The 26,235-nt window shown below is 51.5% G+C and overlaps 1 protein-coding gene across 2 annotated transcripts; it reads left to right on the top strand.

Annotated features, from left to right (window-relative positions):
* Positions 1–499: 499 nt before the first annotated feature.
* On the top strand, positions 500–25,864 carry SUN2 (Sad1 and UNC84 domain containing 2). Of its 2 annotated transcripts, none has more exons than XM_020982629.2 (18): positions 500–665; positions 4,091–4,257; positions 4,947–5,146; positions 5,716–5,853; positions 6,084–6,179; positions 6,467–6,560; positions 7,763–7,833; positions 8,854–8,981; positions 19,583–19,837; positions 20,007–20,084; positions 20,919–20,962; positions 21,280–21,445; positions 21,802–22,023; positions 22,198–22,282; positions 22,503–22,618; positions 22,771–22,938; positions 23,648–23,740; positions 23,967–25,864. In XM_020982629.2, the coding sequence occupies exons 2-18, from the start codon at positions 4,124–4,126 to the stop codon at positions 24,078–24,080; spliced, it is 2,202 nt and encodes a 733-aa protein (XP_020838288.1). In that variant the 5' UTR covers positions 500–665; positions 4,091–4,123; the 3' UTR covers positions 24,081–25,864. The 2 variants fall into 2 exon arrangements, with proteins under 2 accessions (XP_020838288.1, XP_020838289.1); XM_020982630.2 differs by lacking the exon at positions 500–665 and adding an exon at positions 764–2,949.
* Positions 25,865–26,235: the final 371 nt, after the last annotated feature.

The following is a 26,235-nucleotide window of genomic DNA, read 5'->3' as shown; positions in this document are numbered from 1 at the left end:
AGGGATGGAAAGGGGTGAAAGTCCAGGGGGAGGGCTGGAGGGGAGGAGGTAGGCCAGAGAGCGTGGGGCCTGGAGGGCCGGGTGGAGGAAAAGAAGGGGAGGGGAGGGGGGAGGGGAGATGAAGAAGAAGAGAGGAGAGGGGGCAGGGAGGGGGGAGGGGGAGGAGGAAGGACCACGGGGAGGGCTGGGGCTAGGCTGGAGGAGGAAGGGGAGGAGGAAGGGGAGGGGGAAGCGAGGGGGGAGAAGGGGGAGGGCTGGGGGGAGGAGGTAGGTCAGGGAAGGGCGGGGTCTGGAGGGGCGGCACAGGACGAGGGGGCGGGGCGCGCCCGCGTGCTCAGAGTGGCCGTTGCGCGGCGGCGGGCGGGGCCATCCGGACCCTTTTTGTTCAAACCGTCCAATGGTCGCGCGCAGGGGGCGTGGCCGGGCCCCAGGGGCGGTGGCCTCCGCCTCGGCCTGTCTGCGATGACAGAGCCGGACCAGGCAGAACCGAGACGCCCCCGGAGCTGTGTGGACCCGCTCCCCGCGCGCGCCCCTGGCCCCAGCTCGCGCCCGCTTTGTCCTCGCGCCTCGTCGTGCGCGCGCCTCGCGTTCCCCCCGCGTTCCCCCGGTAGCGGCCAAGGGACGCGGACGCGGCGGGCGGGGGAGGGACGGAGCCGTCTCCGCAGGTACCGGGGCGGGCCCGCAGTCCAGGGCCGGGAGAGGAGGGGGGAGGGGGAGGGTCCGGGGCGCTGGGCGCGGGCACGGTGCCCCCCTCTGTGCCAGGGCAGAGCTGCTCCTCCCCTTGCCTGCCTCCCCCCAGACCTGGGCACAGTGGCTGACCCTCCCCTTGTCTGCCCCCCCATCTGGTCACAGGGCTGCCCCTCCTCTTGTCCATACCCTCGCTGTGCCCCCCAAGAATTGTCTCTGCTCCACCCCCAACCTCTCCCCCCAAATCCCCAACCTACAGGGGTCTCCATGGAGTGGAGTTCCTCGGTGCCAGGCCTGGTTGCCCCCCCTGCTTCATCTCCCTCTCCCGCAAACAACCCCAAAATGGAGCTGCCCAGGCTAGGGCTCACTTCCAATACCAAGGCCTGACTTGCCTTTCCACCTCCCTCTGGGACAAAGTTGTGTTGATTTTCCCAGTGGGGTGTGTGTGTGTGTGTGTGTGTGTGTGTGTGTGTGTGTGTGTGTGTGTGTGTATGTGTGTTTTGCAGGGAGGGAGGGCTGGCAACAGTCCCTTGCCTGGGGTTGACCCACCCAGTCCCCTGGCCCCAGATGCCCCTCTTGGCTGGCCAGACTGGACTCATCACTCACTCTATGCCCGGTCTCGGCCGGGCTCATCCTCCCAGTGCCAGAGCCCAGCTGCCCTCCAGCTCACCCTCTGATGTGGGGCCTCCTCAGCTCAGGGATGATCCTCCCAGGCTGAAGGCCCGGCTGCCCCAGCCCACTGGGTGTCCCTGCCAAGGCATCACGACCCCTTCCTCTCTCCTCGCTGCAGGAGGTCCTCTCAGGCCAAGGGCCGCTTCCTCCACTTCCCCCAAACTCATTTGCGGAGCTGCTCCGGGCAGGTGCAAGTGACCCCTTTACTTTGGCTTAATGGCTCCTTAAAAGAACTGTGGGGGGTGTTGTGGGCCATCCCCAGGCAGAGAAGGGAAAGCCAGGCTGCTCCAGGCTGGAACTCTTTAAAAGGGTCAGTATTTATAGCTGGAGCCATACCAATCACTTGGGCCTTTCCTGGGCAGCCTGGAAGATTCTGTCCATCTCTGCCGCTCTGAACTCTGTTGACAGCTTGAGACAGGTCCTTGTACTCACCGACCTCAGCCAACAGGGATCCATCCCTGTGGGTCAGTGACTGCCAGAGCAAGGCAGCAGGTGGCCTGTAGATAAAAATCAGTTGGCAGGGTCAGCATGTGAAGTTGAAAGGGAGAAGGTGGGAGGGGGGTGGTGGTGTCTCCGCTGAACACTTCCCAGGGGGCATGGGGTACATGAGATTCCGGGCAAAGTCAGCTCCCATGTGCACAAAGTTGGAGGAGCAGGATGGAGTGGGGAGGGTAGTGGGTCAGGAGAAGGCAGCGGGGTGTGGGGGCAGGCACTTCAGGTTCTAGCCCCATCCTGGCCCTGCCACCGACTTGCTGTGTGATGGCAGATGAGGCAATACCTTCCTAAACTTTGTTTTTCTCTTCTAAAATGAAAACAGGGCGCTCTTTTGGATAAGTGTTGTCTGGGGGGGGGGCAGCAGTGTGACTGACTCTGTGATCTCCCAAGGCCCTGTCAATTCGAATATTCTGTGATTGTGGGTCAGCGTCACAGACAGTAGCAGAGAGAGAGTCCTGCCTTTTCTGGGCCTTCAGATCTTCTGGAGAACCATGCTTTATGCTGTTCAAAACATATGGGGGTTTTTGAGGGGGAGGAGGACAGAGAAGGGATTAGATTATGAAGACAGAGGGCAGGGTTGGCCTCTCCCTTTTACTGTGGAATTCAGAGCAGTCAAGAGCCTAGATTCTCTGTCTTTATAACACTGGCATTTTGAAGGTAAGACTAGCTGGCAGGCTGGGGGGCTTTGCTTGGCGATTTGGGGGGTGCCCATACTACCCTTTCAGGCCCCCCCCTCCGGGATGGGGTTAGGTTTGTATTAACAGCAGCCTGAGCACTAGCTGTACTGCTTTGTTTGAGGCCTCAGGGAAAGACTGCACCCCAGCATGGGGGAGGGAGGGCTGAGAGCTGATGCTGATGCCCAAGTGGGTGGGCATTCAAAGACTCCAGTGGGGCAAGGGAGGTGGGGCAGAATTTATCACCATATGGGGGTGGAATCTAGAAAGGGGCATCAGGCCAGCTGTCTGCCTCGGCCACTGCTGATTTGCCTCTTCCTGTCCTTCCTGCCAAGTGGGCAGCCCATCTTCAGAGAAGCCAGCAGGTTGACCTTCCTTGGCCAAGAAGACATGTGGCTTCTTGCTTTTCAGAAGAGATCTGGTAGGAATACTCCCTGCTAGCTAAACCAGACCTTCTTGTTTTCACAACTGGCAGAGAGACTCATTAGGGTCTGTTCCCAAGACCCAAGCAAGTGTCATTTAAAGAAAAGCAGTAACACCAAGAATATGGGTTATAGCAAAGATCACCAGCCCTCCAAAATCGAAGCTGGGTTATGAGAGATGGCTTTGCAGCCTGGACAGACTGGGGAACCAAGCTGAGATCCCCTACAACCTGGTCTCCTCTGTAATCTGAGTTAGGGGTTAAACCCTGGTCCAACTCATCTTCACTAAGCCAGTTTCTCCTAAGGCTGGACAGCCTCCCGTTTGTATCAGTCCTCTGTACTTGAAACTTTTCTTGTTCAATCCTTGACAATTTAGAAATCCTTGAGGAGGCATTGAGGTTGGAGCTGAGTGAGCAGGGGGATAGGGAGGCCCAGGGCCTGCCTTGGAGGCTCTTCCTGGTGGTGTGGGGGGCCCGAGGGAGCTTACCACTTGTCCGCTTGAGGGCTGTTACTCATGAAGCCTGTTGCTTAAGGGTTGGGCTTAGCATCAGCTGGTTGGCTTAGACCAGGACAGAGTTCTTGCATGTGACCCTGATCACCCTCCAGAACAGATCACAGAGCTGGGTACTATTGGGGGCTGGGGGGGACCAAAGACATGAAAGAGAAGGTGGTCCTTTCCCTTAAGGTTACAGTCTATGGAAAGAAGGAAAATGAGTGTTTGTGAAGCAACCTGAGAACTGTCACAAGCTAAGTGTCAAAACCCCGATTCAATAAAGATGTGCTAAGAGGGAGATCCAGGATGGAGGTGGAGAAAGTGGGGACAGCACTTCGCCAGGGAAGCCTCCTGCAGGATCCTTTGGAGAGAAGACAGCGTGGCCAGGCTGAGCCACAGCTGAGCTCAGGCACAAAGCTGGTGGGCTTGGCCATCATCAATGTGCCTTGGAGACACTTCAGAAACACTTCAGGAGAGCACCTCTTTGTCCCAGCCCAGCTTCCCTTTTGGAGAAATAAGTCTGGGGTGTTTTGTCCCTCCCCTTCAAGGTCCCCCCCCCATCAGTCCTTTCTCAGGGGCTCCCAGAAAATGGCATCAAGTCACTCAGTCAGGAGACACCGCTTCTCATTCCTTTTTCCTTCTTTCAGGAATTTCTAGAATTTCTAGAGTGAAGGACCCAGATGATGTCTCGACGCAGTCAGCGCCTCAGCCGCCATTACCAGCTTGATGACGATGGAGGCAGCAGCAGCAGCAGCAGCGGAGGGAGTTCCCTGGCGGCTGGCCAGCACACCACCTTCAAGGACAGTCCCCTCAGGTAAGCCACACTAGAGCGAGCCTAAGCCACCATCCAAATCACAGCTGCCCAGGGCAGCCAAGGGCCTTGGCTACTGCCATGTGCACCTTTCTTTCCTGCCCCCATTTTTGGTGGAGACATCACTCTGCTGCTTGCTTTCCCCACAAATGTGAGACTTTCCTGTCCCCAGCACCATCTCTTCCCCTTCCACCACAGCCTGCGCAGCTGGGGCCTTTGCTCTCTGAGAACAGGAACTAGGGAGGGGCAACTTGGAGCACTGAGAAGGCCGGAAACCCTGAGGCCTAAAGCGAGGCAGGGAACAACCCTCTCAGCCATGGACCTCTTCTCCCTAGCCCTAATGCCTGTGGTTCCTAGGGTGAGCTGCAGGGCCCAGCGACAGCATGGGAAGCCATGTAGGGGAAGGGCCTGTGGGTGGGGAGACAGGCTCAGGAGGCCCTTCGCTCCTCTCCTATCTCATCATGGTGGTTTAATTTGGAAAGAGGCCCTCCCTGGCCCATGGTAGCTGTGGCTTTGTTCAATCCTGCCTTCAACGTGAAAAATTATTCATCTGTTTAAGAAATAAGAACAGGAAAAGAGGACTTTCTAAGACGCAAAGAAATGATACCCAAAGTCTCATTCTCCTCCTGGCCTTTCCCCGTCCCTGTCTTTCTCACCCTCTTATTTTGCTCTTCATGCGTGGTACTCCCCAGGGCTCTGAGAAGGAAATCCAGCAGTGTGAAGCGCCTCTCACCAGCCCCTCACCTGGGCCCTGCTTCCAATCCTCACACCACCTACTACAGTGAATCAGTTGTCAGCGAGTCCTATGTGGGGGGCCCCCGGGCCACCTCGATGGCCAGAAGCTCCATCCTGGAAGATGAACTGGGCAGCGGTTCCTACTGGAGTGAGCGAGGTGAGCTCGGCCTAGAGCTTTCCAAACCCGAGGCCTCAGGCTGGGGAGCAGGGGAGGAGACGCTCCTCCCGGTCTTCTAAAGATTTCTAGGGGGGCTGTCCCTCCCTGGGTCTCTGTTTCCTCATCTGTAAAATAAGATTGGATTGGGCTGGGCTGGCACATCTCCGTGGGTCATCCCAGATTTGAAATCTTTCCATTCTTCTGAAGCCCCTCCACCCCATAGATGGCCCTTTGACAGGTCCCCGAGAGAGTGACCATGCCTCCTGAGGCAGAAGGCCACCTGCTTTTGTACAGCCAGTGAGCTGTGTTTAAATAAAGTTTCATCATATTTAAAAACCTAAAAACCTTTCTTAGCTCACACAGAAACAGGAAGTGGGCCCGATTTTGCCCTTGGGCAAAACTCACTGCCTACCTTAGACCAGGTAGGAGGGCTTCTGGCCTCAGCCCACCAAGGGGGGGAGGTGTCTGAGTTCTGAAAAGTCCTGCCAGGCCTCCCTCCTTTGGCAGCTGCCGCTGCTGCCAGCCTGCAACCCCCTGCTCACTGGGCACCTCCCCTGCTCTATGCACAGGTGGGGACCTGTTGGTGAGGACGAGGAGAAGCACAGGAGGCCCTGAGAGCCACGACATTAATGGACTGAATGAGGCCAAAGTCGTCTACGACACCTATGGCTCCTCCTCAGGATATTCCTCAGAGGATGACTACACAGGTAGGCTTCACCCCCCCAGCCCCAGCCCCCAGGCACTGCCCCACGTACTGCCACATAACTGGCATGGGGGGGGGGGATCTCCCAGAGAAGGGGAAGAGAGAACTCTGCGGTCTGGCTCCAGAGGGGGTTCGGAGGGTGGGAGGGCTCAAGCCTCAGCATGGTAATGGGGGTGCTCGAGGCCCACTTGTCACTCCTTCTGGGTGGATCCTCATTTCTTCCCTTCCCTGCAGGGCACGCACTTACGGACCAGCCTGGCTCGGCATCCACATTAAGGAACGCTGCCTCCCAAGTTGGCACTTTCTTGTGGATGGCGATCACCTTTCCAGGTGGGTTCTGCGAGTGGGGGGGCACAGTGCACCTTTAAGAGCTTCCTCATTCCTATGCTGGGGCACGCTGGGCCCGGGCCTGGCGGGGGAGTAACTTTAGGACAGTGTGTGGAGACGGGCTCATTATGGATGGATCCGCAAGCACGGCTAGAGAGCTGTGGGAGGATCTGAGACCGGAACAGCAAGAAGCGGCTGCAGAGCTGGGGCGGGCTGGGAGTGGGCTAGCTCTGGGACAGGACGGGCTTAGAGGGCGCAGCCTTTGAATCCCTCTGCTGGGACTGTTACAGGTTGGCTCTTTGGCCTGCTCTACTGGTGGCTCGGCACCACCTGGTACCGCCTGACCACAGCTGTCTCCCTGCTGGATGTCTTTGTCTTAACCAGGTCAGTGAGGCCTCCCGGGGCCTGCCAAGAATCAAAGATCTAGGGCTCTGAAGGGCTTCACGGTCCCGGAGCTCAGTTTCCCCATTGGCTTTGCCCTGCTCGTGTTCAGCTTTTTCAGATTTTTATGCAACAAATCTAACGACAAAGTCAGGTCAGGGTCGGGGTTGTGCTGGCACCAGCTACCAATTGGGTGGATTGAGTGTCTAGACCGAAGAAGACCATGGGAGGAGTGGGTTGTGTGTGCCTTCCCCTCCCCCAGAGCTGGTTGTTAAACATTTACCAGCACACGCCAGCCCCCGTTATTCTTGGCTCTTCAGGGAAGTGGGTTGGCTCTGACTGCAGGTGGGACCCTCTTCCTGAGTATCTTTTAGGAGCTCTCCCCTCAGTAGTTCCTGCCTCTGATCTCAGCTGAGCCTGGTGGGTTCACCTTTGCTAGTGTGAGGGTCTTGAGTTTCCTATGCTGGGGTTCAAATCAAGAATTTTCTTCCCAGTCCTCCAGGTCGCCAGGCCACACTTGGCAATTTCTCTGTGGAGGAGCGTGCCCAGGTTTCCAGGCTGCCTCCAGGGCTGCGTCCAGGAGCCTCTAGAGTAGGGGTGGGGAACCTGAGGCCTCGAGGCCACATGTGGCCTTCTAGGTCCTTGGGTGCGGCCTTTTGACTGAGTCCAAGTTTTGCAGAAGAAATCCTTTTGTTAAGGAGATTTGTTCTGTGAAGTTTGGATTCAGTCAGAGGGCCACACTTGAGAACGTGGAGGGCCACATGGGTCCTTGAGCCCCACAGGCTCCGCACCTCTGCTTTGGATTCTTGGGGCCACAGGCTAGGCCAAGGGTGACCAGCTGGCCGTAGCAGGGGTTCCTCCTGCAGCTTTTCCAAGTCCAAATTTACAGGCGCTGTAAGGACTTAGAAAAGAGAAGGCAGCCTAATTCATCAGGGTACTAACACATTTCTGCCGTAGCCCTGAGAAGGAGACACCTTCCACCAGGTCTCTCAAAGGGAGGCATGTCACCTTTCATAACATTAATGCATTTGACAAAGGCCAAGTTTTCTCCTTGGGCTGTCCATAAAACCCCACAAAAGTGCTCCACATGTTGGGTGCCCCCACTCTTGTGGTTGTTTCATTTGCCACTGGGGGGGGTCCCACAGGAGACGGTGGTGGGGAAGGGCAGGCGCTAACCTCTCCTCCTTCATCCCAATGAAATCCAGGAGCTTTCCGACTCTGAAGAAGCTACTTCTGTCTCTCTTGATGCTGTTGCTTCTGGCTTCGCTGGCTTATGGTGAGCCTTGTTGAGTCCCCGGGGCATCCAGGCAGGGGGGATGAACAAGGGCTGGGGGCAGGGCCGCCAAAGGAAGGTCTGGAAGGCAGAGCTTTGAAGGGGAGCCTTTAGGGAGCCAGAGGGACAAAAGCCCTGGGAAAAGGGACCCAGGCCATGTATGGGCAAATTCTCGTGCCTAAAATGTGAAAGTTATGTCCTGTCTTTCCTTCTCCCCTCAATCCAATCCAGCAAACCTTTACTGTGCATCTTCTGTAGGCAGGCCTCCCAGACTCACGCTGCATGGTTGGGGTGGCTGTCCCACCCACCTTGAGTGTGTCGGCTTCACGGAGGTGTTTTACCTGCACCTTCGGTGGTCACTGACAAGGCACTGGAGGGTAGGGGATTGGTAGAGGAGCTGAGTGAGGAACAAATCTGTTATCTGGTCAGGACACAGCCCATGCCAGGTCTGGGGGGCTTTGCCCCTTCTCATTGGTGAGAACAGACAGGGTAGGGTAGTCCTCCCTGGATGATCTCAGAAGGGCTGGACTATTGGTCAGGAGCCATGACATCACGCAGCCCATACTGTGAGATAAAGCCCAGCTCGGGAATGATGACACTACAAGCCGGCGGTCACCAGGACCTGTATTCAGGTGGCATCTCTTTAGAGCATCCCAATCCTCATTCAGAAGAGATAGGGCTGTGTGTTGACCAGGCTTGGGACCAGGAGGCAGGACTTCTAAGTTCTATCTCCATGGCCTCTCACCAGGTCATTCTTATCCCTCATTTTTGCCATTATCCAAAAGTGTATAATGATTTCTGAGAGGATCATGAAAGAGGGATCCCTTTCCTGAAGGCTCTTGGGGTGGAAGTAGCCTTTCAGATCATGGGGCCTGTAGTGCATCCGCCTTCCTTGGGCTGGGGTCCAAGCTCACATAGACATGACACTGCCATAGTCAGTCATGATGTAGTCCTTCTCCTGGACTTCTTGGCCTTCTGGGGCCTCGGACTCTGCCTTAATTAGCCTTTCCTCCTGTCTGCTAGGTGCTTGGTATTTCTACCCTTATGGACTACAGACCTTCCACCCTGCTGTGCTCTCCTGGTGGGCAGCCAAGGGCAGCAGCAGGAGAGAGGAGGTGTGGGAATCAGGAGAAGCCACCCCATATTTCCAGGTGAGTGCCAGGAACGCTTTGCACAGGACAGGCAGACAGCCCGCCCACGATCGAGTTCATTCTTCTCAGTCCAGTGTTACTCAGCCAACCAGCACCTACTAAGCGTGGCCTAAGGACGGGGGATTCAGAGAAAGGCAAAACCAATCAGCCTCGAGGAGCTTGCAGTCTGATGAGGAGACAACTGGGTGCAAACAAGGTGTAACAGGGCAAATGGGAGTGAAGCAGTAGAGGGCATTGGCTGCACCGTTTCTTGTAGGGCAGCCATACGGGCTATCACCATGCTGTCCTCAAAGGCCGCCCTGGCCTGGCAGGATCTACCAGATGGTGTCCTCTCTCGGCACCATCTTAGAGGCCCCAGGGTCAGCTTTTCAGCACCATGAGGCATCGGAGGAGGGAGAGGCTGGATTATCTATAGAAAGCTATACTTGTTTTCATTTTTAATTAAAAATCTATTTTCTTTTCTTCCCATCTCCCACTCATTTGGAAAAATGAAAAACAAACCACTTGTAAGAAACATGTAGAGTCAAGCAAACCAGTCCCTCCTTGGCCATGTCTAAAAGATGTATGTCTCCTTCTGCTTCTTGAGTCCCTTGCCTCTCGGTCAGACGTTGGGTCATGTGCCAGAAGAGTGGCTGGCCACTGCCTTGATCAGAGTCCCAAAGTCTTTCAAAGTCGTTTGTCTTTCTGGTTCTGCTCACTCCGCCTGGCATCAGTTCATACAAGTCTCCCCAGCTCTCTCTGAACACCACCTCTTTCCTTATTTCTTAGAGCACAGGAGGATTCTACTCATTCTATACCATGATTGATTCAGCTCTTGCCCAAGTGGGGGGCAATGCCTTAGTTTCCAGTTCTTCGTCACTGCAAAAGAAAAGCTGCCGTAAATGTTCTTGTCCACATCAGAGTTTTTCCTCTTTGTTTGATCTCTTTGGGGATAGGCCTAGGAGTCATGTTGCCAGGTCAAAGGGTAGGCAGAGTTTATTAGTTTTGGGGCCACAGTTCATAACAGCTTTCCGTAATGGCTGGAACCAGTTTACAATTCCTACAGTGAAGCATTGTTGTTGAATCATGTCAGTTGGGTCCAACTTTTCATGACCGTATTGGGGAATTTTCTTGGCAAAGATGCTAGAGTAGTTTGCCATTTCCTTCTCCAGCTCATTTTTATAGATGAAGAAATAGAGGTAAAGAGGGGAAGCGACTTCCCCAGGGTCACACAGCTAGTGTGTGAGGCCAGGCGCAGCACTCCATGCACTGCCCTGCTAGAACATCAATGTGCCTGATTTCTCACAGTCCCTCCAACAGAGCTCATTTTGCCTGTCTGTCCTCTTTGCCAACCTGAAAGGTGGGAGGTAGACCATTCGAGTTGCCTTTGGGGGCAGTTCTCTAATTAGTGACTTGGAGCATTTTTTCATTTGGTCATTGATTGCTTATATTTCTTCTTTTGAAAAATGCCTGTTTGTCTGTTGGATAATGAACCACAGACACCTGATGGGGGGAAATCCTTTTGTCTTATTGTTTGATCCTTCCCAATAGGCTTGGTGTCAGTAAGTGTCTTGGCTCTTCCACCATTTTTACCTAAATCACTTTTCTTTTTTTTTGCATAAGCCCCACTGAATTTAATTTTGGTCACATTTCTAAGCACTTATTTTCATTACTGTCCTATTATTGTTGCTTGAAGTGACTTACCCAGGGTCACACAGTGACAATCCTGCCATCTATGGCTTTCACATTCTAGACCATTCCTAAATATATTATTGGATTTAGAGCCATTACAGTCTCTTCCTCCTCTCTACCTCTTCCCCTCTGCCCCTGTACACAGCGTGATGCCATACTATTCCTCCTGGTCCAGTTTTTTCCTCTTGTTAAGTCCAGCATCAGTAAGCTTTTGCAAATTCCATGAGACACAACAAAATGCAATGCTAGAGGCCAAATCACTGATTCTCTAACTCCAGTGAGATAAAGTATAAGGAAAGGAAAAAGAAAAATGTTGGTTTTGTGGTTTTTTCCAAAATTATTTTACTTTTCTTGCTACCAGCTCCTAATCTTGAGTATGGGAGGGAGGAACACAGGAAATAGCAGGACCTCTTAAACCCTCCTTTGTGTGGTAACCGCTGTTCCTTCTCTTGTGCATCTGTGTGATAACACAGGGAGGAAGAGAAGGTGCCTCACCACGGCAGGCCGCCCACTGTCCCCCCCAGTTCTCCTTCCATTCCCCTTCTGCTCTTTCTCAGAGAAATGGGCCTTGCCCCCTGAGCATCCCCACCTGGCTAGGGCGATGGGGCTCCATTTCTGGGTACTTCTGTGCTCCTATAGTGTCTCAGCTGCCCTGAGGAAGGTAGCCCCCCACAGACTGTCCATCCGCTCCACCCGCCCCTTGAGTTCTTGGGCTTACTGAGTGAGTAGCTTGGACAGAGACTCTTTCCAGCCAATGGTGACTTTGTGGTGTTTGGGTGCCATGTGTGTGTCTTCCAGAAGACACATCATTCATCTCGGTGGTGACAGTCCCTTCTCAGTGATCTGTGCTGTGGGGTGAGAGGGGAAAATAGAAATCCAGGCTATAAGGAAGTCTGCGTTTAGTAACCTTGGTTTATGCATGGATTTCAGTCCCAATCTCCTCTAATGTTGCACCAGGGCCACTCATGGACAGCCAAACTAACCTGAGGAGACTCTCACCTTGGGAGTGCAGAGCCCTGGAGAGCCAGGGTCAGAACACCGGAGCTCAAGCTAGAGCTTTGCCACTTGCTAGCTTTGGGGCCTTGGGCAATTCAGTGTCAACCTCTCTAAGGCTCAGCCTCATCATTTTCTCCCCTTAAATTGAAATCATAGTTGCCTCCCACAAAAGGCCTTCCCTAGCACCTTGTCACACAGTGGGGTGACCCTAAGAATCCAGAGGGGATTTCCAAAAATTGGCCAGCAGAGCCCAGACTATCAGACTTTACCAAGCTGGGAAGACTTGAAGGCCACGTGCAGATCACACTGGCTGCCCACCAGAAGCATGGCCACCAGGTAGTTTGATTTTTGGAGCCACGATGACCTTGGAAGCAGATAAAAATACCAACGATACCAAAAAAAAAAAAAAGCGAAAAGTACCAGTCTTTGGCCTCTGCAGCTATCTTCTGCTCTGTGGACAGGGGTCGGGACCTCAGGGAAAGACAGAGGGGCTAGGTCTCCTTCAGTCCTTAGACCATCTACAGCATGACATGAAGGGTTGGCATTCTTCCTGTGTCATCTAAGGGGCTTCGTGGAGTGGTGGGATAAAGGACCTGGCTCTGGAGGGCAGCAACAATGAGGTGATGGTGGTCAGATGCAGAACGAGGCCCATGGTTTTGGATGTAGCCAGTATCAGGATTTGATTTGCCTGACTTCTCATGTTTGCTGCAAAGATTTGTTTTTCAGCTGGGGAAGGGGGAAAAATCAGTGGAACATGGCTCACAGGCTGTCCTTGGGGAAGGCCAATCAGCCTTAAGAATTTGATCTCATCCCCATTTTTAAAGGCAACAAGAAAGCTTTAAAGTTATACTCACAACGAGCCTAAGCAAACAGGCCACCATTTTTACAGAAGGCAACCTGATAAGATCGTTTTGTTCTTGTGACCCCAACATCCGGCGCAGCCTCTTACACTTGGTAGGAGTTTATCGGTTTGTTGATTGGAATTGTACTAACTCTGTAAAACAACATGCAGGGAAGATGACACAAATACTGATTGTCAGTCAGAGTCCCCAGAAATAGGACACGTGGCCAGCACCAGGAGACATCACAAAAAACCAAAAGGGACCATCTTCACAGGACAAGAAATGCTGGTTACAGCAGTCATTTCAGCATCAACAATCAGATCAGTGACTGGGCCCAGCAAAGGTCGAACCAATGGCAAATTAGAAGAAAGGGGGACAAAGGAGGAAAAAAGACACTGTACAGTTCCACCAGCCCCGGTCCTTCCTGTTGAGATGTGTTAACAATTCAGGTACGGACAACAGTCACCCTGACTCAGAGCATCGTTCCCTAAGCATGTTTGACCGCTGCCCCAGAACACCACGTTCCGGGGAGGAGGCCAGCAAAGCCGGAGGCTGCCTCTGTCAGAGACCAGCGGCTCTTGGCCAAGCAAAAAAGTCACGGCAGCCAAAGGCCTCAGTGGGTCTGAGGACAGGCCACTGGCAAAAGAGAAGAGGGTGGCTACTGCAGAATACAGAAAGTGGCTTCGTGAAAGAGCAAACAGCAGGAAGGGACCTCGGCCTCCCTCTTCACCCCAGTCCTGAGAATGAAGGCTCGCCCTCCCGAGGCATCCCCTTCCCTGCTCAGCGGAAGTGAAGATGTTGGCCTTGCCTCTGAAATGTGCCTTGACTGCTGCCCCACTGGGACAAGCCAAACAAGGCTAGCCCCTGTCCACAGAAATCTGAAGACAACTTTTCATGTCCCCTCACTGGTCTGGAGTGTTTGCTGTTTTGTTTCCAAAATCTTTCTTAACATCTTTTTGTTTTCACATCACCTGCCTTTCCCAGTGTCTCTTCTCTCTTCAGAAAGAGATGCAGGCAGATTGGATACACCCTGCAAGGCTTGTGTGATCTATTAGTGAAAATAATTAAGAAATAGATATACCTTTATACATGTGGGTATATATATCTATCATTGCCTTTAAAGACTTGTTTCTAGTTTTGCTTTCATGTCATCCACCTTTCTCAACATAGCCCTCCCCCCACCACCACAGAGCCACCCCTTCAACAAAAGAGTAGAAAAAGAGGGGAAGAAAACAGTTCAGCAAAACCAGCTCAGCACCGAGTCCAGCCTCGCAGGCAGGTCCCAGCCCCGCAGACTCCCACCCTGGCATCGAAGGCCAGGGAGGAATGCCCTCAGTGATTGTCTTTGGGGCCAGGCTCCGACGACCTCCTCTCGACGTTCACCTTCAGTTGTCGGCTGCGCTTTCAATTTATGTGGCTGTCTCCGGGTCTGTTCATCTTGTTCTCCTCATTCACCTGTTTCACTTTGCCCCCAGTTCTCATAACTCTTCCCATGTTTCTCTTTATTAAGCAGTCTTGGTTTCTTATAGCATCACAATATTTCATTGTATCCATAAGCCACAGTTGATTTAGCCATTCCCCCTTTGATGGGCGTCTACTTTGTTTCCAATTCTTTGCTGTCAAAGAACTGTCTTGGTAGTTTGATTGGTATGGCACTGAATAAGTAAGTTAATTAGGTAATAAATTAGGTAATATTGTTGCTGTCATTATATTGGCCTGCCCTGCCCATGAGCGATGAATATGTCCACTTGTTGAGATCTCTCTCTCTCTCTGCGTGAAGAATGTTTTGTAATTGTGTTCATATAGTTCCTGTGTGTGTCTTGGCAGATAAACTCTCAGGTATTGTATACTGACCACAGTTTTTTATTTTTTGTTTCTTGGTGAGGGGTTAAGTGACCTGCCCAAGGTCACACAGATAGTAAGTGTCAAGAATCTGAGGTCGGATTTGAACTCAGGTCCTCCTGACTCCACAGAGCTTTATGCACTACACCACCTAGCTGCCCCCCCCAGTTATTTTCAATGGGATTTCCCTTTTTATCTCTTTCCGCTGGATTTTGTTGGTTGATATTTAGAAATGCTGATAGTTTTTGTGGGTTCATTTTATGTCCTTCGACTTTAAGTAATTGTTTTAACTGGTTTTTTTAGTTGACTCACTAGGGTTCTCTTGGTAAACCATCATATCACCTACAAAAAGGGATGATTTTGTTTCCTTGTTGCATTTTTTCCCCTTCAAATTCTTTTTCTTACCTTATTGCTGAATCTAGTACAATACTGAATAATAAAGGTGGCAGTGGACATTTTTCCTCCACACTGATCTTATTGGAAAGGATTTAGCTTATCCCATTACAGATCATCCTTGCTTTTGGTTTTACTAAACAATACTTATCATTTTAAGGAAGACTCCATTTATTCCTGTGCTTTCTAGTGTTTTTAACAGGAATGAGTGTTATATTTTGTCAAAAGCTTTTTCTGCCTCTGTTGAAATCATATGAATTTTGTTGTTTTTGTTATTGATATAGTCAGTTATGTTTATAGTTTTCCTAATAATTGAACCAGCCCTAAGTGTCTGGTATAAATCCAGCCTGGTCACAGTGTATGATCTTTATGCTATATTTCTGTAATCTCCTTTCCAATATTTAAGTTTTTTGGTTAATGTTCATTATTGATCTATAGTTTTCTTTCTTAGGGAGAGTTGACTCTCCTTGGGTAGCAAGCCAATAATATTTGTGTCGTAGAAGGAATTTGGTAAGACTCTTTCTTTACCTATTCTTTCAAACAGTTTATATAGTATTGGAAATAATTACTCTTTAAATATTTAGTAGAATTTGCTCACAAATTTATCTTGTCCTGGAGTTTTTTCTTAGGGAGATTATTTATAGCTTGTTCAGTTTCTTTTTCTAAGATAGATTATTTAAGTATTCTATTTCCTGTTCTGTTAACTGGGACTATTTATATTTGTAAATACTAATTTCATTTAGATTGTCAATTTTATTATTGGCACATATTTGGGCAAAATACTTCCTAATTATTACTTTTATTTCACCTTTATTGGTTGTAAATTCACTTTTTTCGTTTTTTTTTTGATACTAGTAATTTGGTTTTCTTTCTTTTTTAAAAAAGTTAAATTAAATCAAAACAATAATTAGGAGCTATTTTGCCCAACTGTATGCCAATAAATTTGACAATCTTAGTGAAATGGATGAATATTTACAAAAATATAAACTGCCCAGATTAACAGAAGAAGTAAAATACTTAAATAACCCCATTTCAGAAAAAGAAATTGAACAAGCCATCAATGTTGAAAAAAGTGAATGTTGAAAACTAAAAATTAAAAAATTAATTATAAAAAAATTAAATTAACCAAGGGTTTCTCTATTTATCTATTTTTTTTAAAGCTTATAGTTTTATTTATTAGTTTAGTGGGGGTTTTTTCCTTGATTCAGGATTTCATTTTTGGTGTTTAATTGGGAAGGGATTAATTTGTTGGTTTTCTGATTTTTTTTTACTTGAATGCCTAATTATTTAATCTGTTTTTTCTCTCTTTTATTGATGTAAGCATTTCAAGATATACATTTTCCACTAAAGTACTGCATTGGCTGCATCCCAAAAATATTGTTATGTTATTGTTGTCATTATCTTTAATGAAATTATTGATCATTTCTATGATTTGTTTTTTGATCCATCCATTTTTGTTTTGTTTTGGGCTAGGCAGTGGGGTTAAGCGATTTGCCCAAGGTCACACAGCTAGTAAGTGTCAAGTGTCTGAGGCCGGATTTGAACTCAGGTCCTCCTGACCCAGGCCAGTACTCTATCTACTGCCCCTTCCATCTGTTCTTTAGGATCCATTCTTTTGTTACAACCCCGTCTCTATTTGTGTATTTTTCTGTTTCAAGTATATTTCTTGTAAATAACATATTGTTGGATTCCGGTTTCTGAGCCATTCTACTGTTCTCTTCCATTTTATGGGTGAGTTCATCCCATTCACATTCACAGTTATGATCAATAGATGTATATTTTGCTTCAGACTATTCTTTTATACTTATCCTTTTCTTTTTGACCCCATTCCCTCTTCAAGAGTCTTTTGCTTCTGACCATTACCTCCCTTAATTTACCCTCTCTCCCATTCTTCCGTCCCCCTCACCTTTCTCTTAACCTCTTTTCCTCCTGCTTCCCTTTGGGTAAGATGAATTTCTGTGTGTATATGTATTCTTCCCTCCTTCAACCAGGTCAGATGAGAATAAAGTTCAAGCGTTGCCTGTTCCCGTCTTCTCTGTCCCATCCATTGTATAAATTCTTCCTTGTGCACCTCATTTATGTGAGATAACTTGCCCCATTCTTTCTTTCCTTCCCTCTCTTCCAGTGCATTTCTCTTCCCCACCCTTCCATTCTTTTGAGGTCAGCACCACAAAATAGAATCACACCCGGATCGCTATCTCATTAGATTCCCTCTAAGGCCCCTGGTGATCATAAAATTCTGAAGGAGTTACATGTATCATCATGCCACACAAGGGATGTAGACAGTTTACCTTTGTTTAGTGCCTTGTGCTTTCTCTCCCGCGTTTGCCTCATTATGCTTCTTGTGAGTTCTGTGTTTCAGTGTCAGATTTTCTATTCCACTCTGGTCTTTTCATCAGGAATGCTTAAAAGTTCTCTGTTCCATGAAGTGTCCATATTCCCTTATAGAAATATGCTCAGTTTTGCTGGGAAGTTTATTCTTGGCCCTAATCCTAGATCTTTTGCATTCCAGAATGTCATATCTTAAACCCTGCACTCCTTTAATGTGGAAGCTGCTAACTCTCATGTGTCCTGACAGTATTTGGATTATTTCTCTCTGGCTGCTTGCAGGATTTTCTCCTTGACCTGGGAGCTCTGGATTTGATACAAATCCTAGGTGTTTTCATTTTGGAGTTTCTTTCAGGAAATGATTGGTGAATTCTTTCAAGTTCTCCTTTGCCCTCTGGTTCTAAGACATCTGGGCATTTTTCCCTTATAATATCTTAAAATATTAAGTGAAGCCTCTTTTTTTTATTTCTGGCTTTTAGATAGCCCAGTGACTCTTAAATTATCTTTCCTCAATCTGTTTCTAGGTCATTGTTTTTTATATATATGACACATTTTCTCTTTATTTTTTCATTCTTTTAAGTTGATTTTATTTTTTCTTATCTCATAAAGTTATTAGGTTCTATTTTCTCAGTTCTAATTTTTAAGGAGTTTTCTTCAGTATTTTTGTGCTTCTTTTACCAAACTATTAATTCTTTTTTCATATCTTTCTTGCACTGCTCTTTTTTTTTTCAGTTTTTTCCTCTTCCACTCTTATTTGATTTTTAAAATCATTTTTTTGCTTATTTTTATCCCATTATTTAGTTCTTCTAGGAATTCTTGTTCAGCTCTTGTCCAATCTGCACTTTTTCTTTGAGGCTTTGATTAAAAATGTTTTCAAGTCATTGTCTTCTTCTGTCTGTCTGTCTTGAGCTTCCCTGTTACCACAGCAGCTCTTTACAGTCAGGTTCATTTTTTTGTTTACTCATTCTTCCGGCCTATTTCTTGACTTTATGTTGGTGCTGGGCTCTGCTCACCTCTGGGCTTTCTCAGTTCAGTCTGCAAGTTTTCAGTGCTTCCAAAATGGTGTAACCTGTTCACTTCTCTCCTTGTCTGAGATGTGCAAGTTCCTAACCCAGGTTTGGGTCTACAGGCTTGTGGGTGGTTGAGTTTCAGTAGAATGTTACTGGACTCGGTCACCGTCAGCCCACTTTTAGGTTCTGCAGGTTCAGAAGGACCAAGCTTACTGATGCTCCTTGTGTCTGGGTCTCCTGCCCCCAGTATCTCACTTGCAGGACTAAAGGTTAGCACTGAGCACCCCGCTGTGCTCTGGGCCTCAGGCCCCACAGCTCTGTTTGGTCACTGCTCAGCTAGGGCCTCGCCAGCTAACTCATCTGTGGCCCAGAGGTGCCAGCTGGCCCCATTCCTGCTCCCAACACTAGTACAGGGGCCCCCAGGACCTGCTCCTGCCCAGGGGTTCAGTCTCAGCCCTTTTACCATCCTTGGGCACTGAAATGCTTCCTACTGTCCCAGCTGCCATTATGGTGGGCTCCTGGCCAGCCCCCGACCCCGTGCCACCCTGGGCTGGAAAAATGACTCGTGGATTTTTCTTGGCTTTCCTGACCAGGATGTAGTCTGGCACATTTTCTAGATGGTTAGAGGGTAGGCTGGGCTCAGCAAAAGTGCCGACCCTCCCTTTGCTATCTTGGCTCTGCCCCTGTGCTGTATAGATACCCAGGCGTGAAGTGGGGGGACCTTCTGCCTGTTTGGCATCCTTTGCACCTCTTGGGGAGGTCGCTGACCCAGCCTTTTGCCCTGAACTCTCTTAGCTTCTTTGCAATTTCTGCCTTCATAACCCTGGCCACCCCAGGTCAGGCCCTCATCACTCTCTCCTGGGTCACTGCAGCAGACTCCTGAGTGGCCTCCCTGGCTCCAGTCTGTTCTTCACTCTGCTCCCAAAGGAGCAGACCAGGTGACTTCCCTCCTCAGCCAGCTTCAGGGGCTCCCCTTTGCCTCCAGGGTAAAAGCGCCCCACCCTGCCTTCACAGCCTTAGCCTCACTGGGCTTCAGTCCTCCTTCCACACTCAGTGACCCTGCCAAAATGGCTGCCTCCATGCTGAGAACTCATTCTGCCTTCCCTTTCCACTTCCAGTTCTGCACCCCTCTCTCCAGGCTGGTGCCCTTTCTTCCAATCAACCTGTCAGTCCACAGGTATTTATAAAGCACTTAGTATGTGCAAGGTGCTGGCTTAGGGCATATGGGTACAAAGAATAAAGCAATTCCTGTTTGCAGGTAGCTTACGTTCTAATAGGGGAGACCAGAAATGCATAAAACAATGTAAACAGCACCAATGTAAAATGAAGAGTGGTGCGGAATGTTCTGTCTCTGCCATCGGGATGGAAGTTCCTGTGGGTAAGGAAGGTTGCCAGCACCCAGCCCTATGCCTGGCACACAGTAGGTGCTTAATCAATGCTGGAGTCTCCAATGACCAGTGTTCCTCATTCCTCCTCCTAAGAGACTTTTCATCTTTGTGTTTTCCTTCTTTTTCCCAAGGCTGAACAGCGTGTCCTGTCAAGGGTTCACGCTCTGGAAAGGCGGCTGGAAACTCTGGCTTCCGAATACTCTGCCCATTGGCAGAAGGAGGCCATGCGGCTGGAGCGCCTGGAGCTACGACAAGGGGCTGGTGGGGGTGGAGGTGGGAAAGGCCTGAGCCATGAGGACACTCTGACTCTGCTGGAGGGCCTGGTGAGCCGACGGGAAGCCACCCTGAAGGAGGACTTCCGCAGGGACACCACTGCCCACCTCCAGGTGAGGAGAAAGCAGGAGCTGCCCAGCTGCTCTCCTGATGTGCCAGGTCACTGAGACCAGCCAGTGGGGGCATGGAGGTCTTGAGGTGAAGCAGTGCTCTGGGACTGCCAGAGCCTGCAACGTTCTCGGGGTCTTGTGGAATGCCTGTCTCCTTTTCTGTGCTCCCCAGGAAGCACTGACCACCCTCAGGGCAGAGCATCAGCAAGATTTGGAGAACGTCCTAAAGAAGATCACTCAGGCATCCCAGGTAATGCTTCTGGAGGCGGAGTCAGTGGGGGTGGGCACCTCGGGGGAGGCCGCTTGGGGCCGAATCGGCATCCTTGAAAGGTTGATGCTGCTCTCAGGGGAGTCGGCACTTGCCTACAAGGGCCTGGCCAGATTCCTTACTTGTCTGGGAGCCTCTTAGATCAACAAAGAGCGGCCGCCCTGAGAGATGGCCACTTGCTAACAGCCGCCCGAGGGACCCCCTTGTCTGAGGGATGAGTATGGAGCTTAGTGACCTAAAAGAAACCTAGTCTCCCTCCTGCAGCTCCTCTCTGGAATCAAGCACATTCATGCAGGAAGACTAGGGAGGGATAAGACTGTCAGTGAAAAGAATATGACTTAAAAACTATGGGGGGCAGCTAGGTGGTGCAGCGGATAGAGCTCTGGCCTTGGAGTCAGGAGGACCTGAGTTCAAATCTGACTTCAGACACATGACACTTACTAGCTGTGTGACCCTGGGCAAGTCATTTAACCCTATTTGCCTGACCAAAAAAAAAAGAAAGAAAAAGAAATGACTTAAGAATTGAGTTTGAAACTTTCTTCAGGGGACTGAGAAGTGACCTCACCACTCTGGGGAAAGTGGTTTATGCCTAATCCCAGCTGAGCTTGGGTCTTTCTCAAATGCCTCCTCTTGGTGGGATAGTTGGAGAGGAGCCCAGTCTCTGAAAGGTCTAGCCCGGATCCAAGGTCAAGATTTCTGGAGCCTAGCAGTTCGCAGAGACGCGGCTCCTCCTCAGTGGACAGAGGGCCCCGCCAGAGGCGACCACGAGTCCCCAGGATTTTCATCGGTCTCATTGTGCCCTCTTTTTCCTTACAGGACCTGGAAAGCTGGGTGCTCCAGCTCAAGTCTGAGTGGCAGAGGTAAGTCTCCAAAGGACTGACTGGCAAAGAGAAGAGGAGGGAAGGAGGCAGGCTAGAAAGCCAGACTGAGATTCTCTGGGGCGTCACTGGGTTAGCATGTCCATAGGATCGATCTCAGAGAGAAGATGAGGGTGCTGAGGCCCGAGAGGGAAACAACTTGCCCAGGGTCACGCAGGGAGTCAATGTCAGTGAAGACTTGCGCCCAGGTCTCTGGCTCTATTCTTTCCACTGGGTAGTGGTTTTCTTCGGGTGAGCCTGTTCTACTTCCTGGCCTCTCTGTGATTCCATCCTCGACCTTTCCTTTTGTCATTGTTTAGTTTGGCCCAAGAAGCCCTCCGGGAAAACATGCTAAAGGAGATGGGCCCTTTGGAGGCCCAGCTGGCCGGCCTGAGGCAGGAGCTGGCGGCCTTGAGCCATAGACAGGCTACAGTGGCCGAGCAAGTAGACCTTTGGCCACAGAAGATGGCGGCCCTGCGCAGTGACGTGAGTCCTCCCGTCCCCCGGTTAGGCCAGGCATGCCCCTCGATCCAAGCAGGGCTGCTGCTACCCAGGCATCTGCCCAAGGAAGTCCAGCCCTTTAAGGTGTCCGCTGCGTGCTTCCCAGAGATTGGGCCTATGGCGTGGACTTGGGGACGTGGAGGGGAGAGTCCTCATCTGTCAGATGGGAGGGTCCAGTGAAATCCTGTTGGCAGACCTCAACGCAGTGGAGAAATGCCAGTCACCTTCCCTGGCCCCAGGCAGGCACATACTGGGCCTGAGCTCTCAGAGGCTCTCTGTCCAGGCCCTCTTCCTTCCTCACCTCTGCTGTTTGCTGAGCTCCTTCCTCTGGTGGCTTCCAGGTGGAGTCTCAGTTCCCAGCCTGGATCAGTCAGTTCCTTCTTCGAGACAAGGGTGCTCAGGCTGGGCTCCTTCAGCTGGAGGACGTGCAGGCCCAGCTTCGGGACCTGGAGCACAGAATCCTCACTCACGTGGCACAGGAGCAGGTCAAGTCTGCCAGCGAAGCTGCCGCCAGCCTGAGGCTGACCCTTCGCAAGGAGGGGGTGACGGGGGTGACCGAGGAGGTGAGGCCTGCCCCACTGGCTGTCTGCCCGCCTGGGATCACGGGTTTGCCCTGAGAGGAGCCTCCCAGGAGGGAGGGGGAGCCCTGGCCAAGCAGGTAGCATGCTTGCCCTTCCCCTAAGGGCTGGGCCCATCCTGCAGGCAGCCTGGCCCACCAGTGCATGCCCGTCTTTTAGGAAGTACACCAGATCGTGCAGCAGGCACTGAAGCGCTACAGTGAAGACCGCATCGGGCTGGTGGATTACGCCCTGGAGTCCTCGGGTAGGCAGCCTGCAGAAAGCTTGGGACACAACAGATTAGAAAACCGGGATTCCCGTTACTGGACAGGAGGAATTGACACATTGGGATGCCCCTTCTGGGCCAGGGCAGTGAGGAGGGCTGATGCCTCGGCAGCGCCCCCTTGCTTTGAGGGCTGCCCTAGGCCATCTGTGTCCTGCCCATCCTGGGTGCCCCCCAACTTATCTCCCTGTTGCTCTTCCAGGGGCCAGCATCATCAGTACCCGCTGCTCAGAGACCTATGACACCAAGACGGCCCTTCTCAGTCTGTTTGGCATCCCCTTGTGGTACTATTCCCAGTCCCCAAGGGCCATCCTCCAGGTAGGGCTGAACAAAGGACCCCCAGCTTGGCTCTCTGCCTGCCATCTCCCGCCCTCCTCTGTGGGGGCTGGGCTCTCAAGGTGGAGGGGCCCTAATATCGGGGTCTGTTCCCTCTGCCGCCGCCTTTCACCTGACTTGTCTCGTGCCCACAGCCGGACGTCTACCCTGGCAACTGCTGGGCATTCCGGGGCCCCCAGGGCTTTGCGGTGGTTCGCCTGTCTGCCCGCATCCACCTCACTGCCGTCACCTTGGAGCACGTGCCCAAAGCCCTGTCCCCTATCAGCAACATCCCCAGCGCCCCCAAGGACTTTGTCATCATGGTGAGTACCTGAGCCTGGCAGCTCTCCTTTCTAGAACAGTAGAAAGCCCTTTCTTAACGGCAGCCATCGCCAGGTGAGGAGTGGAAGGATGTACCCATTTAACAGATGGGATGTTGAGGCCGGCCAGCCCTTCTGCTCCTCTCCCTCTTCTTGGAGAGGAGCCAGAGGCAGCCAATGCTGCCTTAAGGTCCTTTTCTGCAACACGTTGCCTCCGTGGCTGGGTGTCCCACGGGTGAGGCGCGCCAGGACAGGCAGAGATGGAATGTCCACGTAAGGAGCATTTGGGAGAAAAGATGGAGCCAGAGGAGAAGGTGAAAAATGCAGGGGAGGGGGACGGTCAGGACCCAAATCCTGAGACAGATGAAGAAACTGAGGCGCCCACAGTTAGTGTTTTCTCCCAAGCCCTTTGGCAGCTTAAGGGGAGAGGCTGCAAAGGAGGCCAAGGGCCTGGAGGGGAAAGGCTCTGAATTAGTGAGAGAGATGCTAGAAGGCAAGGGGCTCGAGGGAGGAAACATCACGGTGGCTTGTTTGCTCCCCTTTCCCCTCCCCAATGTATCCTGCCGCTTCCGCCTCCTCCCCCACCACCTCCCGTCCTTTGCCTCCCTGGATTGATTTGGATTCATGTCTTAACAGCATGACCTTTCCTGCACCCTCTCCCATCCGTCCATCCGTTCATCCATCCCTTCCCTTTGCTTTTCCTTCTGTGTAGGGGCTAAATGAAGATTCCCAGTCGGAGGGGGTGGCCCTCGGCCAGTTCACCTACGATAATGCTGGGGAGTCCATTCAGACCTTCGACTTTCAGGTATGGACGGCCACTCAGTGACCCAGGCAGGCTGGTGATCTGGAGGGCTTTGTGACTGGCTGCAGTGGAAGTCAGGAGCTTGTGGGTCTGACAGGAACCTGAAGGATAAGGTTGTGGCTTAATTTAGCCACTGCCCTTTGAAGGAAGCTGGGGGCAGAAGGGCTTCGGGATAGGATGTTCACCAAGGGATCTCAGGCCTTCCTAACCCACTTTCCTCTTCCCACAGGGCAACAACACAGCCCCATATCAGGTGGTAGAGCTTCGCATCTTGAGCAACTGGGGTCACCCTGAGTATACCTGCATTTACCGCTTCCGGGTCCATGGGAAGCCTGCCAATTAGCTCCTCTCCCCAGGTCCCTTCACCCCTTTCCCTTCCAGCTACCTCCCCTCCACCAGCAAGCAGCTCCACCACCTTCTCCCCTGTCCCCCACGCTTAATCCCTTATGGACACCATGGCTCTGGGAGACAGAACATGGAAGCCCACCTCCGTGGAGCAGTCCTGCCCCACTGGGCCCTCTCTGGTATGGAGGAGACCACCAGCTGAGCAATTTCTGTTTCACTCCCCATCCTCTCTGCAGGCCCTGCCCACCCCCCAGAGGTGTATATATAGCTATGTATTATATGTTGGGGGTGTGGGGAGGGACCAGTGAGGGCCTTGCTATGCTCAGCAGCAGTCCAACAGAACCACAGCTAACGCCACCTTGGCTCTAGGGCAAGGAATTGGGTGTAGTAAGGGCATGACAAACTGGGCAGCTGCAGAGGGCAGACATGGGCATGCAGGGGGCTAATGCCCCTGTCCATGGTACCTTGCATGGTTCTCTTCACCATTGGACACAATGGAGGCAGTCTTTGGAATCGGAAGCACCTGGGATTGAGCCCGAGTCCCCGGGCTTTTTTGTTCTGACAAGGCCAACAGCCTCAATTTGGGGGAAATTCTGCCCCCAGGGTCACCTGGAGTGGCATTTAGAAACTGTTACCTGGGGGTGTAACCATGGCTGGTAGGCCCCTTTTACCCACTGTGGCTTAATTTAGAGAAGAATGGAGGGTTTCTGGTGTGTGGGAAAGGCAGTATTAGATACAGCATTAATCACGGTTTAGATAATGCTGAAAGGGAAGGCGGCCCAGAGTGCAGCCAGGGGCCCATGGGGAGAGGGCCTTCCCTTTCGTTATTGGTGCCAGGTTTCTCCTCCCTGCCCTCACAGGCCCAGAGGCCATGCCTTCATCCACCTGGAGCTCAGTCACTGTGGGCTCTCCTTTGGACCCGTCAGCTCCTGCGGTTGTGGGTATGGTGAGCAGGAGACTGGCCAGGATCCTGATGAGAAGGGCCCTTCCCTGGCCCTGTGTAAGGTTGGCATTGAGCCAGTGTTGCCCTCTCTCCCTGGGGGGGGAACTTGCCCTGCCCCAGGTGCCTCTACAGGGAAACAGGACATCATAGGCTCATCACAGTCTTACCCTGGGGCTCTGACTCTAGTTCCCTTCTGGCTTGGTTAGCACATGGGCAGGTGTTAAGTTTATTGGGATAGGGTTGGGGGGAGCTTGTTGGAGTTAAGGCTGGGATGGGAGGGGGAGGGCAAATTCTTTGGCCCTGCGGGCCAATTGTATTATGTATATAGATATATATTTATATTTATACACAGATATATTTCATGGTTCTTTTTTATCCGATAGAAAAGCTAAGGGCTTCATTCCTGGCTGCCTCCCCTGGGGCCCAGGGTGATATTCACTCCAGCCCCAGCTTGGGCGGGGGGGGGGGCCGTCAAGTACTAATCTCCACAGTGGCATCGCCATCCTTTCTGCCTCTTGCCATGAGGAAGGAAGGCAGGGGTTCACACCATAGGGCTGGCCACTGGTTCCCGAAGCCAGCAGGGGCGCCCACTCTTCTGCAGGTTTCAGGGGCCAGCAGCAGTCGGTGTGGGGCTGACCCCAGCTGCCCCTCAGCCCAGCCTGCTCCTGCTGCTTTTGTCCCCTCCCCAGGAAGCTGGCATCTGAGCAGCCCCACATAGGAACCTACAGATGGGGGCTTAGCTCTTCCCCATCACAAAGACTACTGTTTAATTCTTTAGTTTTATTTTTCAATTGACAGATTCTAATTTATGCCTATGCAAAAATAAATTTTCTCTTGGATCTGTGGTTGCTTCTTGTCCACCCGTCACATGGAGGTTGCTCTTGAGGCCACCTCAGAGTAGTGGGGAAAAAGAGGCAGGATTGTTGTGGAAACCCTCTATTCAAAGAGCGGCTTCCCTTCAGCTGAGTGAGGCCTGGGAGGGCGTGCCCTGGGCAGCAGAGGGAGCTAAGCCCAGACCTGGGCTTGGAGAAGCAGAGCTGGGAGAGGGGGCTAGAGGAGGCCCATGGAGGTTCCTGGGCAGCGAGTGGCAAAGCCAGAATGGAAAGGGCCCTCAGGGCATCGGCTTCCTGATTCCCAGAGAAGAACAGGCTGTCCAGAATTGTTAGAAGGGAGGAAGCGCTTTGCAGATGGGAATTCCCCTTCATGAGAC

The sequence above is a fragment of the Phascolarctos cinereus genome, unplaced genomic scaffold (assembly GCF_003287225.1).
Source record: "Phascolarctos cinereus isolate Bilbo 61053 unplaced genomic scaffold, phaCin_HiC Scaffold_1;HRSCAF=81, whole genome shotgun sequence".
Classification (NCBI taxonomy): domain Eukaryota; kingdom Metazoa; phylum Chordata; class Mammalia; order Diprotodontia; family Phascolarctidae; genus Phascolarctos; species Phascolarctos cinereus.
Note: the sequence above shows the minus strand (reverse complement) of the source record. Positions and strands in the feature narration are given on the sequence as shown.

Coding starts and splice junctions, on each gene's coding strand:
- SUN2 (XM_020982629.2), top strand. CDS start 4,124: ATGATGTCTCGACGCAGTCAGCGCCTCAGCCGCCATTACCAGCTTGAT. Junction 20,963..21,279: donor CTCAAGTCTGAGTGGCAGAG/GTAAGTCTCCAA, acceptor GTCATTGTTTAG/TTTGGCCCAAGAAGCCCTCC. Junction 22,024..22,197: donor TGACGGGGGTGACCGAGGAG/GTGAGGCCTGCC, acceptor CCCGTCTTTTAG/GAAGTACACCAGATCGTGCA.